The 16,144-nt window shown below is 33.4% G+C and overlaps 1 protein-coding gene across 1 annotated transcript in view; it reads right to left on the bottom strand.

Moving 5' to 3' along the window:
• LOC106100019 (leucine zipper putative tumor suppressor 2 homolog) overlaps positions 1-11,902 on the bottom strand; it is a 74,237-nt gene extending 62,335 nt beyond the window's left edge. Inside the window, exons 1-2 of the mRNA XM_013278748.1 lie at positions 11,698-11,902; positions 429-557 (exon numbers count right to left, since the gene is read on the bottom strand). Coding sequence (XP_013134202.1) covers positions 429-542 — 114 coding nt within the window. The 5' untranslated portion in view covers positions 543-557; positions 11,698-11,902. The remainder of the gene's footprint in view (positions 1-428; positions 558-11,697) is intronic.
• Positions 11,903-16,144: the final 4,242 nt, after the last annotated feature.

Raw genomic sequence — 16,144 nt, 5'->3', positions numbered from 1 at the left:
CCCGGTCATTTTATGATAATGGCGACACAGCGTGTGTGAAATGGAACGCCAGACACTATCCGATTTGGCCACTATATGGTAATTGGAATGACAGACGGAAGCTTTTACTGTTCAGGGGATAAGATGTTGTTTAATGTTGCCAGCGTTTTAAAATTACTGCATTTTTAACGTGGATTTGAAGACGTCAAATTCAAGAGAATTTTGAAAAAAGAAGGCAAAGTTTAGTCCACCAAGCTTTAGCTAATTTCTTGCATATACATATTGAAATAACTCAAAAAGTACTGGGCCGATTTTAAAAACTGTAACATAAGTTTTTTATCTTTTTTTTATTTCACGAGGACGAAGTCGCGGGCAATAGCTAGTTCCTTATAAAATCATGGTCCCCCTAATCAATACGAAATATCCAGTAAATTCTGTAAAGTACTTACATTGCCGAGGAAGCCGCTGTAGGGTTGGATAGGCGGCGGCAGCGCTGGCAGTGCCGGCGGCGCGGGCAGCGCGGGTGAGCGCCGCGGGCTTGGCTGCTCCTCCGTCTGCCCCATCTCACACCAGCATACCTATAACAATACAGTTCAAACTGGAAACTTCTAGTCATATACTGATAAAAGCAACGTAATGAACGAAGGAATTTTAACAAAGACAATAAGTAACTTTAAAGAGAGTAAAAGTGTGCAAACCATTATCTAAATCTAACTAATGTTATTTTTGTATGTTCTGAAAAAGTATCAAATCCTAGTAATAAAGTAACTGTACAGTAGTAAAATAGTAGTAAATTAAATGTATAAGAAACATGTTCAATAACTTTGTAAGAGGATCTGAATTAGAGGCTATCTTATTTATTTTTATTTTATTCACGTATTGAAATAACTCAAAAACGACTAAACCGATTTCTTTCACCATTAAATAGCTACTTCACGTGGACGAAGTCGCGAGCAACAGCTAGTACTCTATAAAGATGACGAGAATACACGGAGACATATGGAAAATTCTAGAATCCATTTTTCATCTGGACCTGGATATCAAATACCTTAAGTGAAAGTCTTATAAAACAACGTTAACATTAGTAACGACCTAGAAACGTCTTTGAATATATAAAAATAGTAATTATAATGAATATTCAGTTAATTAACAATACCAGATCTGGGTTATAACAAGTTCGCGGAGTAAATCACGTCGACAGTTTTATGCATTCAATTTGGTACATAATGGACTTCGGTCTAAATCATCCGCTTCCTAATTGCATATCTGCACTTTTCGTGACCCGTCGCGATGTTATTTTAACATAAAACACTAATTTCAATAAAGTTTTATATTCACAAAATTGCTTCCTCATTTATGTTGGAGTTTATAAAGTAATCTTTAAATGTATTTGTAAAATTTAATCCGATTGTGTTTATTATATTGAGAAGAAAATGGTCAAAATTGCTTCAAGATTATTTGGTGTACTAAATGGTATAGTTCTTCGTATGCAAGCTTTATAGAAATATAATATAATGCAGCATCAAGTAAGGAGACTAAAAGTAGCCAAAAAATAGTTAACACAAATATCATAGCTAATAAATCATTAACATCGTTGGAATTAAAAAAAAAACAATTTAAAACTGTCAACTGAATATATAGCACATTATAGTTCTAAATTCAAAAACAATGCGACACAATTATTTAACGCTAAAATTTCAAACTCATTAACATAAAGATACCATTATTTAAAACGCTCAAAATCCCAAATACCGAGTTTCGTCTAAACGTCAGATAACTTTGAATCAGGCGACTTTCTTATGTAGGCTACATACAATACACCATTTGATAGAAACGAGAAAAACACGAATCAATTGGATTGCGGATGTATTATATGCTGTATGGTTATTACAAATAAACGGTTTCGTGTCCGAGGTCGTTTGTTCACCTCAAATGTCAAACGCATTACCAATGGAAACAACTCGATACGTACTCACTTGAAACTCGAATCTCTTTCGCCTGCTTCATATTAAAGTGTCAAATTGGGTACAATGCGTTCACTATAACAAAAGACTAGCACAGAATGCTGCTTCCGCGCCCTTTTGAGTTTCATGTCATTGCATTCGTTTCCGTCATATTTCGCATGAAAACAGAGAGATGACAAAATTTTACATTAATCTCGAATAAGAGTGTTTTTGTAACGTCTTCAATAGTATTGGATTTGTGCAGCACCCCTACCGAGCGTAAAATACAATACCAAATCTCATACAAATTCGATATTGTTAAGAATACGTTTTCGCAACTGTCACATATTCGTAATAGACCCTCAGATAATGCGAGATTTTATAGATCAAGATTTGTTACAGAATTCCATATCATGTTTTCCAAATTAAAAATTCTGCCAAATGTTAAAAACGGATGACAATATTTTTAAATGTAATAAAATTGTAATGAAAGGCAAAGGCAATAAATCAATCCACGTACCATAAACGTATGTTAGGTATTTTTATTACAATTGTAATTCGATAGCTGTATAAATAAATAAAACATTAGTTATGGTTTTACTTTATTATCATTTTACGACCTATATAAGCACAAAAACAATGTCTATAATAAGTCTAAAATTCTACTCCTTATTTATAAGGACTTCTCAAAAAATTCCGCAAGAGTATAAATGTAAAACCTCTTTACAACACTTATTTATTTTTAATTAAGGAAACAGACGAATGTTTTTAGTCCTTGTGGCCAGTATTGTAGTAAAAAATTTTATGAACTGCTTGATGAATTTTTTCTATTTAATGGCTTTACAGACCACCAATAGTTGCGAAGCAATTCAACGATCACTTTAAATGCATGTTATCTTCCATGCTTCCAGCTACGCGTTGACAGCCGTATTCTGCAGACGCGATCAACACAGCGTGAACTAAATGTTAACATTTTGCACTGTCAAAACAAGTGCATGAAGGGCAAATTGCTCTGTAACTAACTGTCAATGTCAAATTATATTGCGTCAACTGGTACGATTAACAACTCAGATAGTTAAAGTAATAAGAATTAGAGCGAATAAAACATGATAACATCGACAGATAAAAAAATTAAGACATTTTTTTCTTTTTGGCGGGAAACATGATCATTGATAACCTTAAAACGTTGCAAATTAGGTAGATAATAACAATTTATATACATTGATATAAACAATAATTTGAATGAAATTAAATTCGTTTCGTATTACTTTTGGAAAAGAAAATAATGTTGATATTGCTGGTATGGAAAAATTATGATAGTTTATAATAGCTCAAATCTACCACAAAAATCGTTAACACGTCTACTGCGGCAAGTAAAATCATCATTCTTCATCTGGCGGCGGTGGGCCAAAATGCGCCCCCTATGATATTTCCGCTAGTGCGTGGCAGGTCTTTTTAAACCCACCAGCACTAGGAGAGATTAAATTGCTATAAATTGTGGAAACATAATGTTTACATTTTATGTAATGTAATGGAACGTGAGACAATAGTTTCGCTAGCGGGGGAGATATAGTTTTCTTCGTTCGTACCAACTTAAGGCCGATTTTGGCCTTTTACGCGAGCGTGTTCAAAATGCGTAACACTAGAAGTCGTCTCACGTGTTTTACAATAGTCTTGATTTTAAATCTTTCTGACAAAATGTCGACTTCGCTTGACCTATGTTTCGACACGTTTTGACATACATAGTTCGGACAGATAACTCCAGTAGACCATAAAAGGATAGCTGATTGTAACTTTTGATACAAGACTTATGACGCATACGTACAACATTTGACTGTGGGAAATAAACAAAAATATGATCCTTTCCTTCTTGATTTCTTGTGTTTTTTGTAATGTGTTAAGAAAAAACGTGGTTTGGTTAAAGATGTCGCTTGCATGGTAGACATTTCAAAATCAACTGATTCTACGGAGGGGTAAAGAGATGATGTTTTTGAATCTTTGTAAATACTGTACAAAGCTCAAAAAGAGTTTATATAAGCACTTTAGAATGAAATCTTTGGTCAAACTTATTGTGTCAGAAACAAATGCAATTTACCAATGGTTTAAACATCCGAACATCGAAATCACACCTCATTTGTTTACATTTAAGGTTTACTTTCAATCGTACTGGATTCTTTGAATTAAATATATTTAATACTTATTGTGGACAAAATCTGAATTTAAATACCCAGATCTAGGTAAAGGCTGACTAGATCTGGACGGGTGTTTCTAGTAATATTATATTACGTAAGGACAACGTTTGTCCCTCATTTTGCAAGGTAATCTAGTATGCATTTGTCTAGCTAGCTCTTGCATTAATCTGGTACCCTATCTACCAGTATTCATAACCACATATATAAAATCAAGCGACTGAAACGAGACTTTACAAAACTCTAATGAGAAGTTAATATTAAACTTAATCTAACGATACGCATTGCATTAAAAGTATCAGATCGCCCATGAGAACTGTAACCTGTATCAAGGCATATTTTATAGAAATAAATTATCTTATGTTACACGTAATCTGAGTCATCTACTTACTCAGGGTATTAGAAAAACATGAGAATACGTGGACTTTGAAATAAAAAACATACGAGTAAAATTAATATAAAGAAGCTTAATATAATTAAAACGGTAAAATGTAATTGATTAAAAGTTTACAACCGGAGATAATAAAACCTCATTTGTCTCACCTCGATAAAGGTTTTCGAAGAGTTGCAGACCATAACCGGTCAATGCCAAAATGGCAACCCCCGCATACGGCATAGCGGCCCTCCAACAAAGGAGATGATATCTATGCCCAAAAGCTAAATATGGACCTGACAAAGATTTTGCCACATGTATACTAGCTTCTTTGGACTTAAGGTTAAAAATCCATTGTTACAAGTTTGTCAAAGTTAGGTTTGTCCCGTAATGTCACGAGGAAAGCAGAGTAAGAACAGAACTACTATAGTTTGGCAGACGCCGCAGAACAGTGTGTTCGAAGAATGGCAGTACCGAGGTATCTACTGCTCTACCTCAGTGTTGCGCCCTTGTGTGAAACTATAATAACAGCGTCGGGTTTGACAAAGGGAGTCAATTTGAGCGTATCTACCTTCGCCGTGACTCATCCGTCCATGGTGATTATCTCAAAGCAATATGGCGGACGAACTCGTGAGCAACAAAGCGTTCTATTTAACCGCCGAACGATATCGGAATGGAAACTAAAATGGGGTAAAATTATCTCAATTTTCTATCTATAAGACTCGGATTGTTCGAGTTTTAAAACGGAGCTTGATGGCATCGCAAGTCGAGAGAGTTCTTTAGTTGCGTCATTCTGTTGTTACAATTTGATTACATTATACCAATAAGACCTCAATACAATTCGTATTTCATTATTTAATCCTGTAACGGTATTATGTAAATCAACTCTAAGTGTATAGCTTCTTAAAAGTTGTAAGCTAAACGGTGAGGAATATAATCAAATTGTTTTGCAAAAGATTTCAGTGGTACCATAAAGTATTAAATGTCACGTATTTTAAGAAAATAAAACTTGCAGCCAAATCACATGGTTCTTGCTAAGATTTTAAAAATATATAGAAATGCTGGTATACAATTCTTAAGCGTAAAATTATAATCTCGATACAACACTTATCTTTTTAAATCAATCAATTAGCTACGCCAATAAAATAACAAAGCGCTAGCAAGACGACTCACGGAACAAAGCTGCGTTTGGAGAAACGTTTCATCCATTCCGCATGCAAATTCCACAAACACCATTTTAGGAAATGAGAAGACTTTAAAACCGTTCCCAGAAACTGGCGGCTTCGATTAAAGGTTAAAAATACGTGATACCATTTTTTTTTCGTCATCTATAATACAGTTTGTAAAGAACTCCCGAGTACGTAATTTTATTAAAGTTACTCGCACTTTACAATATGACTCTTTAGGCCATAACATATCAACTCTAAAGAAAATTAGTGATAAATCATCTTTTTACGGAAGGTCCTAACGGTACGTGTCTTCTTTTCATTTCTATTACCCTTCTGAATTTACTCGTGTTTCCTTTGTTAGCAGGCTATATCTATCTATACTAATACTAACATAATTAAGCGTAAACGCACACTGTTTTGTAGCGTAGGATATTACGGAATCAATCACAGCATGTTTTTTTTAATAATTCTTTATTTAATAAAATGCCCTACATTTACTACACGCTTTAGACTATATATTTTCACGCTATTAAACTTATGGGCAAATAAATTGGAAAAAACCTTAATGTGGGAATGGGACCATAAACTACAAGCTGCCAACATTAAGGAAGCAAGGTTATGATGGTAACGGTAATTTTGACATTTGTAATTGAAAATTTGACAAATAAAACAATAAATTAAAGTTTTCATAATTTCACGCGGGTGAATCGCCACGAAAACAGCTAGTAATAAACAATAATACGAGTAATGCCAAGTTTCCTTCAGTGATATCAATCAGACAATTAAGGATACAGATTTCTATCGTAAATTCTTGAACTAACTTTTTACAGGAAACAGTTTCGTAATTAAACCGGAGGTGAATATAGTAAATCTCGCGACCTCCAGAACAAAGTCATTTTTCTAACAACGCGTTTATTTCGACAATTTATTTAATTAAAAACACAATCGCAGGAAACAATGATTATCTCATGTCCTTCAACGATAACAAGGAAAGACAGACATTCTTTTTTAAATTTATTTTTATTATTCTGCTTTAAAGCCATGATTTTTCTATCGAGTAATTCTTAAACAATCTTATTGATATTGTGTTCTCTTATAAGACCCGCCATTTTATTCCAGGGCACAATATTTTACATAACTGAACACAGACTATTTAAAACGAATACAAAATTTCCGTTACGAAATCAACAAAGCCACATCAAAATATCAAGATGAATATTAAAATAAGCGTAAGAATAGATGCAAATTAAATTTTTAGCTTTACTGCAACGATTATTACATAAAAACTGAGTTTCGCTGTCATTATGTATGATGCAATAACGAGTTTCGTCATTGATAAGCATCAGAGCAATATTGTTCGTTTTGCCGTAACATCTAGACCGATTTCACTGCAACCGTGTGTCATAAACAAAGAGTATACAAATCATAGAGCGGACAATATAAGTGTCATTCTAGACCTGCAATCGGGAACTAATAGCTCGTGCCCCTACTTATTATAAAATTCATTATGCGCTACAAAAAAGTATGCAGTATAAAAATATGCAAAGCAAACGCTAGTAGATAGTGATCCCTACAGTACGAAATGTTCATGGTAATGACAGAATCAAAATTATTTCATGATACATCATAGCCTCAGCAAATATTTTATTAGAAAAATGGCAAGTTCATAAATACCTTCGACACTCCCAATCTAGATAAACTGTGTAGTACATCTTTTAAGGATACGGTTTAATTCGTTATGTCTATTCTATCGATTGTAATATCTTTGGCCATAAATTACGCCGGATTTCCGCAGCACACTAGCGCCGCAAAAACACCTGGGAGTTAAAATCATGCTAATGCTTAAAACACGACTCGTGTTACAAAAGAAGCTTTTTGTTCTTTGTATCTTGTGTACACGTAAAGTTACTTGTGTGTACAAATAAATGAACTCAAAATAAGCAAGTCATAGGGCTAAAGAACTATAGTCTTATGTATCTATAGAATGATATTTCATGATTTTTTGTTAAAAACAATTCGCATTAAATCTTCTTTATAAATCTTTATAAATCCAAGTTTTAGATACCTAAAGACTATAACGTTCCTTCTCAAAGACTTACGTGTGAAAATATATCGACAATCAGGTCGTAGTCACCGCAGGAGGTTCAATACTCGCCAGCCTCACGTGAGTTATGGCTTAACTGATTCATGTTCTTATTAGTACTGTCCCGTAAAGAGCGACTAAAGTGGCACGCAGCTATACCATGGTATGAACAAAATAATCTGTGTCAATTATCACTTTATGTGAAGGTAAATTTGCAAGGTGTAGTAATAGTAGTGACATGAAATTGAGATTTAAACCTGTTAACTGCTTAATGCTTCTTTTTTTATCAATTTTATAGGAAAATAGATTAAGACAAAAAAAGAGATCTCGTTCTTCACATGACATGTGTTATGCTTCGATATTGCCCGGTTTCTTAAAAAGTTTGAATGTGTTTTACCAAGATCTCATATGTCTATCGATACAGACTTAATGGTCTCGGTTAATAAATTTATGCGATGAAAATCCAGGCAGAGACAAAAATAACATAAAACTTCGAAGGATGGTGTGCGCTATCATAGGACTATTCTATCTGGGATCGAGAAATTGGCGGGATAGGCGCAGTATTGTGTTTATTGTCCGGCGTGGACAATGGTTGAGATAATTACAGCGCCGGCGGTGCGTGGGCGTGGGCGCTGGGCGTCCACTATCTCCTATCTAAGCACGCTAATAAGAACCCGACGATTTGAGTTTGACGATCAATTTATTACTCGTATACGTTCCCTACGTTTTAAGAGGTCGACGTATTCTTTGTCTCATAGACTAAAAATTTATAAATAAAGAGACGTCACGAATATAATTCATGTACTAGGTTTGTAGATATAATAACTAGGGGTAGAGAAATATTGATTTTTTTTACTCAGCCATTTGAATTCGCTGAAATTGCAGATGCGTTGCCTTGCAAGTACACAATTGGGATATTTTCTCTTCTTATACGTATGTCGGAAGGGAAAGAGAGTAAAATTAGGCTTCCGTCACGCACACTTATCAAGTGAAACGCGGAATTACTTCCAACACGCCTGTCGTCTGTCACAAACAGTGTATGTGGTCGTTGTATTGCAAAGTTCAAGCCCGCCCATTCGTGCAGCATAAATTGTTTTTACAATAACTTTAAGGTGTTAACTGTTGCTCACGACTTCATCCGCGTGAATTTAAAAAAATTGTAAAACCATATCATATATAACTTACTGAAAAAATAAAAAAAACTTACTTAAAAATCCAAAAATGAAAACTTTCCTCTTTATAATATCAGTAGAAATTAGTTAATTCTATAAAAACAAATTGATTTTAAAACTCGCGTTTTAGCATAAAAGTTGAAGGTTCTACTTGTAAACGTTTTGAAACAGAGTAAACAGTTTTTTTTATAGTATAATTGGTGTTGCCACAACGTGTTAGTCGTAAACATCAAGTCATGTCTAGGTCTAAACACAATAGATAGGTTATAAAGATAATAGAAGCTAAAAGCATTTTCGCATTAGTTGCTATTGAGTTTTCAAATAACAATATGTTAAGACAAATTAACATCCGACTTGTACAATCCATTTAGTGATGAATCACTCATCGTTAATAGATCTTGCACGAGAACTAGGTTTCGAATGCTAGAAATAGGCTATAAATAATAGACTCCCAGATCGTTGTGTTTCAACAAAACGGTGCCGAGAACTTGTTTGAAAAGAGCCAGGGGTTGTCAAGTATTGGTCAATCTCACGACCACAGAAATAATTCTTGAAAAAATTAAAATATTAACACGGAAAACTCTTACCAATAATTTTAATATTGCAGTATATTTAATAAATACATTTTAACTATTTAGTAAAGTTTAAAGACAATCCACTACATACATACTAAACCTTTAACTTGACCAATATTTTTAATATAAACCTTTTCATTATGACATAATTAAGGCTATCTTAGGTGGTAGAGCCATGTAAGTTAATCTTTTTTTTTTTAATAAATTGCCAGTATTGCCTTGAAAAGGTATTTACAGATTCACGAGACTTGAGGTGGACGAGCAAAGACGCGCTTAGCCTAAACCTCGTTTGTGAGTAACTAAGCTCGAGGGCTCAGGAGCTTCGGGTCGGGCCGTTACTTTGTTATTATTACCGGATTGGGAGGCAACTTGTTAGACAAAGATTTTTTTTATAAGATGGTAGAGTAAGTGAAAGGTTGCGCGCCCCTGGCGAGGCTACGAACTAAGTTCGGCCTTGACTAACACGTGTGACGGGCTGTGAGATTTACCCTAGCATTGGTCGATGGTACTGCTGGAACGAATGCTAATTATATCTATTTGTACTAAAATTGCGAAATTTAAATACTTTGCCTTTCAGACTTTGGTTTAAAATAAACTTAAATGTTACATTTACATGCTAGTTTCTTGTTTCGATTTTTTAATATAAATATAGGCTGAATAATAGAGTTGACATTTACGTAGGTGGTTGAGATGATTTGCTTAAAAGATACATAACTACAGGTTTTGTGCGACTATTAAGAAAATGGCAGTTACTTAAAATAATATCTTAACAGATGGTCTCTTAACTTTAGTAGATTGAAATTAATAACATGCACAACTAACTGAATATAGAGACACACAGAGACACATTTATGTACTTCCACGTGTAACTTACAGAAAAAAGTATAAGAGAAAGTACGTGAAACAAACAGCGCATCATAAAAGAAATTCAATAAAAAATTTACAGCAGAATCATGACTTATTTACATAACTTACATCCTTATTCACGAAATATTTACTATTTAAAAAACGAAATTATCTACTACTAGCTTTCGCCCGCGAATAAAAAAAAACAAAAAGTAGTAGCATATGTGTTCTTCCAAACTATCCTCTACATCTATGCCAAATTTCATCCAGATTACTAGCCGTTTAGGCTACAAACTTTAACCAACATCCATCCATCTAAACTTTCGCATTTATAGTATTAGTAAGAAGTAAGATCTGATGGACTGATCTTGATTTAATTTAGCATAGATGTACAGGATAGTCTGGAAGAACATATAGGCTACTTACTTTTGTTTATTAATTCCACGCAGACGGAGTTGCGGGCGAAAGCTTATAGCACTTGATGACGAAATAATGACACATGATTCTTAAAAAAAGTCAAGTTTAGGCTACACTATAGGTCGTAATAATGTAAACATTACATACCAAATTACTTTGCCAAGAGTACGTACGGGTCAGTCGAGCAAAGAACCTTCTTCCAGTATTATTCTCATGTTAGATAATACAAAATGCCTAAAGCATGACAAACCTTTAAAACTATTTTTGTATGTATAAAAAATACTGCAAAAGTCAATAGGCGTGAAATGTTTGACCTGGATACGAGGACTTCATCTGTTTGAGGAAACACGTGAACTCTGAGCCTAACAATAAGACTACAGATTTCTTCTTGTACAGTTATTGCCCAGGTCACTCGCGACTTGACGAACCGCTATTTTCTAACGTCAATATTTTAAACTACCTTCATTCAATATCTTTAAACGGTCGTGAATTTTGCATGATAAGAAAGCAAAAAATGAATAGTAAAAAATTAACAGAATAGAGCCATAATTTCCTTATGTGTTTATAAAAAAAAAGGTTGGTAAAAAAACCTCGTATATAACAGCAACATGATTGTATGCATAAGTTTTTTTCCACATTCGCATCGCGCCGGAAGTTGGTGTTCCTACCGGTACCCTTACCTCCCACGGTCGAAGAAAACAGTTATTAGATAATCGACATAAATCATAGCGTTTACATTCCATATAACATAGCACACAAATCGATTATTATTTTTACGTACACGTATTATTTTTAACAATTAATTTATTTATTAAATACAACACAAAGATGTTAAAAAAAGTATTTAACTAACTTTATCGAAAACTACTCTATTTTAAATTATTGCTAATATCCAATACTCTCCCTTGAGTTACAGACTTATCTACAGCGTAAAAGTAAATAAAAGCTTACCTCGATACAAAAACACGGAAACTTTCAAAGCTGCACAAACAGCAAAATAATTCCACTGATCAGTTCAATTGACACTATTCAACGCTTCGTTTATGTTTTAAAAATGTAATGAATATCGAATAAGTTATAAAGGACAAGAGCAAGCGAATCACTGCCGTTCAAAACTAGCCGGCGTGTCTCGCTCCCGACGAAGCACCGCGTGCATTTCGACGGATGAAAGTATAAACTGAGGTTTTTGTATAACGCCTTCTCGCTCCTTCTCGTTAGTGAGACAAAGATGGCGGAGCGCCACAAGTTTCAGCTGTCGACTTCGCCCACTATTTTATTGTTATTCTAATCGAATAAATTGTAGATGTCATCTTCAGTAATTTTAAAAACTTATCAAATATAAGGTAGTTTAAAAAATAAATAAAACTCGATTTTGGTGTGTTTTATATTTTTTTTATTTTTCTTCCCACAAGGCAAGAACCAGAGTAGTGAGCACAACCTAACATAACGAAAATGGTAACTATTTTCAGGGATAACATTACAAAAGTCTAGTTGGTACAAATTAATTGTATTTTTAAAAATCTATAATATGCTAGGTTACTTAGGACAACGAATATATCAATGCCACGTCCGAAAAAAATAATGATTAGGGTGCAATTAAAGTGATAATTTAAAATTAGAATCGTACATTTTTAAATCAACATTTTTGGGAATAACAAATTTTTTAGTACATTTGGCACCAAAATAAATACAAATGTGAAATCCCTGGATACTCCTACTCCGGCTTATAAGATAATTTATTTCTAATGAATTTACGGATTTTCAAGAAAGGAAAAAAATGATAATTTGATATGTCCCGTAACAAATATGCATGTAACCAAGGCCACTCGATAGCTATCGGTTACAAGCGCACTTGTTGCTTGAGCAGAGAGCATTTACAAGATTTAAGATTTTTTCAAATGACTACTTGCTTTTTTTGTATTTTTTTCATTTTTCTAAATGTGCTATATAGCGACGTGTATCCGAATGGGAAAAACTGCTCTCAATCTCAAACGTTGACATATCATCGGATAATGTGATGTTGGAAAAATTTAAATACTAATACATTATAGATGAAAAAGCTAAATAGCCGTTCGTGTGTACGAGGCTTATAATGTATTCAGTTTTCGGGGACAGTACGCGATTTGTTAATCGTTTGCATAGACTTCTGTTTGCCACCGTTCAACACCAGGCTTTCAAAATTTTATGCAAGCGACTAACAAATAACGCTAATTACTATATTAATACCATTTCAACAGTTTAAGGCTTCAATGTTATTAATATATTAATGTTTGAAACTAAGGCGGCAATGGCATCGTTAAAGTCCCCTAAATTTAAGCCATTGCAAACCTTCTTGTCTCCTTAACATAAGTCTTAGAAACAATGTGTCCTCAGATGTTCCGGACATATCAAGAGCATAGGCACATTACATTAGATTATTTGCTAATCGAACATAATATTATATGCAAACTTGACACACTAATTTTTTTTTGTAGATTTTTTATTTTTTTCGAGGTATTCTTTAGCGAATATCGTTAATGGAATAAGTACAATTATGAACTTATGAGCACAAAACGTTAAAACTGTGATAATCAATAGATTACATGATAACGAAAGTAATGAGATGACGTAATTAGTTGAATGACTTTTAAAAATACCCAACCGTACAAATGATATAATGCAACTTTTACACATATTCGACAAAACAATATAATCGCCATGTCTGAATTATTTAGACTGCAGTATGGTATATAATCGCAATTGTATTTCAGACATGTAAAGATGAAAATAATATAACAATATTATAAAAATGGAAATACCTACACATTAATTTGACATTATATTAAATATATATTATTTATATCTGCGCCTCAGATGAATATTATGTGATATTTTTTTTTACTTTTTCGATTATTTTTAATGACAAACAGAAGTGTACGCTACAGGAAAATATATACGTATAAAACACGACATAGAGCAAATATTGCAATTTGTGATAATGTAACAAGATGTTTTAAATGAAATACATATACGGAGCTTCCATACAAAATTGACACTGCTACTAAAACAATACGTAGCATTGGAACTATGTATGGCGACCCGCTTACAAAAGCGAGGGAGCCCCTATAAGAAAAAAAAATAAAGTATAAAATATAACATATACACTTCTTACGTTTTACATAAACTATAACAGTTACGCCTATATGAACTGTAACCGTCCATATTCGGAGTTATAAATTATATTACAATTTAATACTGACACTGTTTAAAACTCACAATAGCGTTAATACGATGTAAAACGTTCTCATACAAAATTATCCTTGAATTGTGATATTTAAACAGTGGCAGACGTTACACCGACCACCACACTTCGTTCATTACCACTAGAGGGCATCGCCTCGCCTAACATTGTCCTTCTCAACACTTCCACTAAAGCGGGCCCACGTATTCCTCTGTCCTACTTTTACATAATGCGACCAATCAATAAAATCGCCGCGAATAAAACTTAAGACATAGGACAAACCATTAAAACCGTTATCTCCAACGTTATTTCCGAAGCGTTATTTCTTCAACCACAATTCTATACAAACTATATGTGGTCTATTTTACCAAGTAACGCATTTTAGCGCCGTCCACTATTTATGACATTTTATTGATATTCATTTCTTTTAGTATTCTAACAAATTAGCACCCCAAAGCTACTTGATGCAAGTAAATCAAATTCATGTGAATTTCTTCTTAAAAAGATAACAGAATAACTATGAAATAACAAAACATTAACAATATCAACAATTTGGACATTATATTGTGATTTTTAAACATATGATAGTATTAATAACTCATAAATTAAGCAGTAAAAATAAAAAAAAACCTCTCGAAACATCCATAAAGTTCATTTTTAAGTTGATAACTAAGTGATGCAATTTGAAAAACATTTTAAAATCGAGCTGCAACCAAATAGCACCAATTTGACGATTTTAGTTCGCATAAAATGTCATAAAAAGTGGACCCATTATCAACCTACTCTACGGGGTCCTAAGTTAAAACCAACGCCATTAGCCATTTACCGCGGCGCATTACAAGTATTCCAAAACAACCAAAAAAAGAACAATTTTCATCTAAAACAAAAAATTTCGAACCAAATACAGACAGAAAATAAAAGAATTTAAAAAAAAACCTGCACATCTACGAATTAAACAACTCTGGACGATTTTATTGTAAGAATTATATTAGAATCGTCCAACGTGTTTGCTATGAAATGCTCTCGATTAAACAGATAAATTTCTCGTATCATATATTAAAAAAAACATAATATTAATTCAAAATTAACATTGAATACATATTTAATAAAAAATATAACTTTTAAATAAACAAAGGGGGGCAAAAAGAGGGCATTTCATCAAACATATACATATTAAAACCATTACAATGGCATAAAAGGGAACATTGAACTAAATTATTCATCTTACACTAAAAGTGACGTAAGATATGTTAGCACAATAAATCGATTCACCTGACATCTGCAATCGGAGGAAAGGGGTTTCTAATTTATCCTATCATTATTGCTAATTTTCTAAATACCCCCAATTAGGGACTCACACCATACAGACCTATAGTCTATGGTCACTTCATATAACCATCAAAATCACAATTCCATAGATAACTGATTCCTCTACCATAAAGGTAAGAATTTATAAAACAATCCTCATCCAGTATGACTATAGGTCTGTTAAAAGGTCTGTCGTTTCGTTTTTTTATATAAACTCGGCTTTGTTTCCGCGAGTGTTACAAAATCCGAGGTATTTTCATTATTTATTAACTTTCGATGGATAAAGGGCTATATACACAGGATGTATGCGACAGTAAAAGCGACCACTTTCATATTACATTCAGGGATCAATGCATGTTTATTGCTCAAAGACTTGTAGATATTCCGTTATTCTCCTAAACATAATATGAACAAGGCCAACTATTGAAGTGTAACATTTTAAGCCACCGATGCTACAAAATACATGCAATTTCTGATTACCTTACATTACATTTGATAAAGAATGCTACTGACAAATTTAATGTATAAAAACGTTTAGATACGCATTTCTAATCGAAATTTGTCACAAAATGTCACCGACCCTTCTTGCTAAATATTGATTTAAATATAGTAAGATACTTTGCCAGTAGCAGCTAAATCGAACGCACTCGAGCCCATACGCGCCAAACCCTTTCAAGATACATGTGGAAAATGTTGATATTTAGGTAACATTAAATTATACGTTACGTAGCAATACGTGAAATATTTCGCAATTAACTAATACTACGGTGGGTTCATTAACTCTACACTTGAGTAACGAAGATAACATACACAGGTTACAATGATGCGAATTTAATTTTATCAACGTAAGGTTCCAGCCGCGAGCCGCCT

The sequence above is a fragment of the Papilio polytes genome, unplaced genomic scaffold, assembly GCF_000836215.1.
Source record: "Papilio polytes unplaced genomic scaffold, Ppol_1.0 DF824080.1, whole genome shotgun sequence".
Lineage (NCBI taxonomy): Eukaryota > Metazoa > Arthropoda > Insecta > Lepidoptera > Papilionidae > Papilio > Papilio polytes.
Note: the sequence above shows the minus strand (reverse complement) of the source record. Positions and strands in the feature narration are given on the sequence as shown.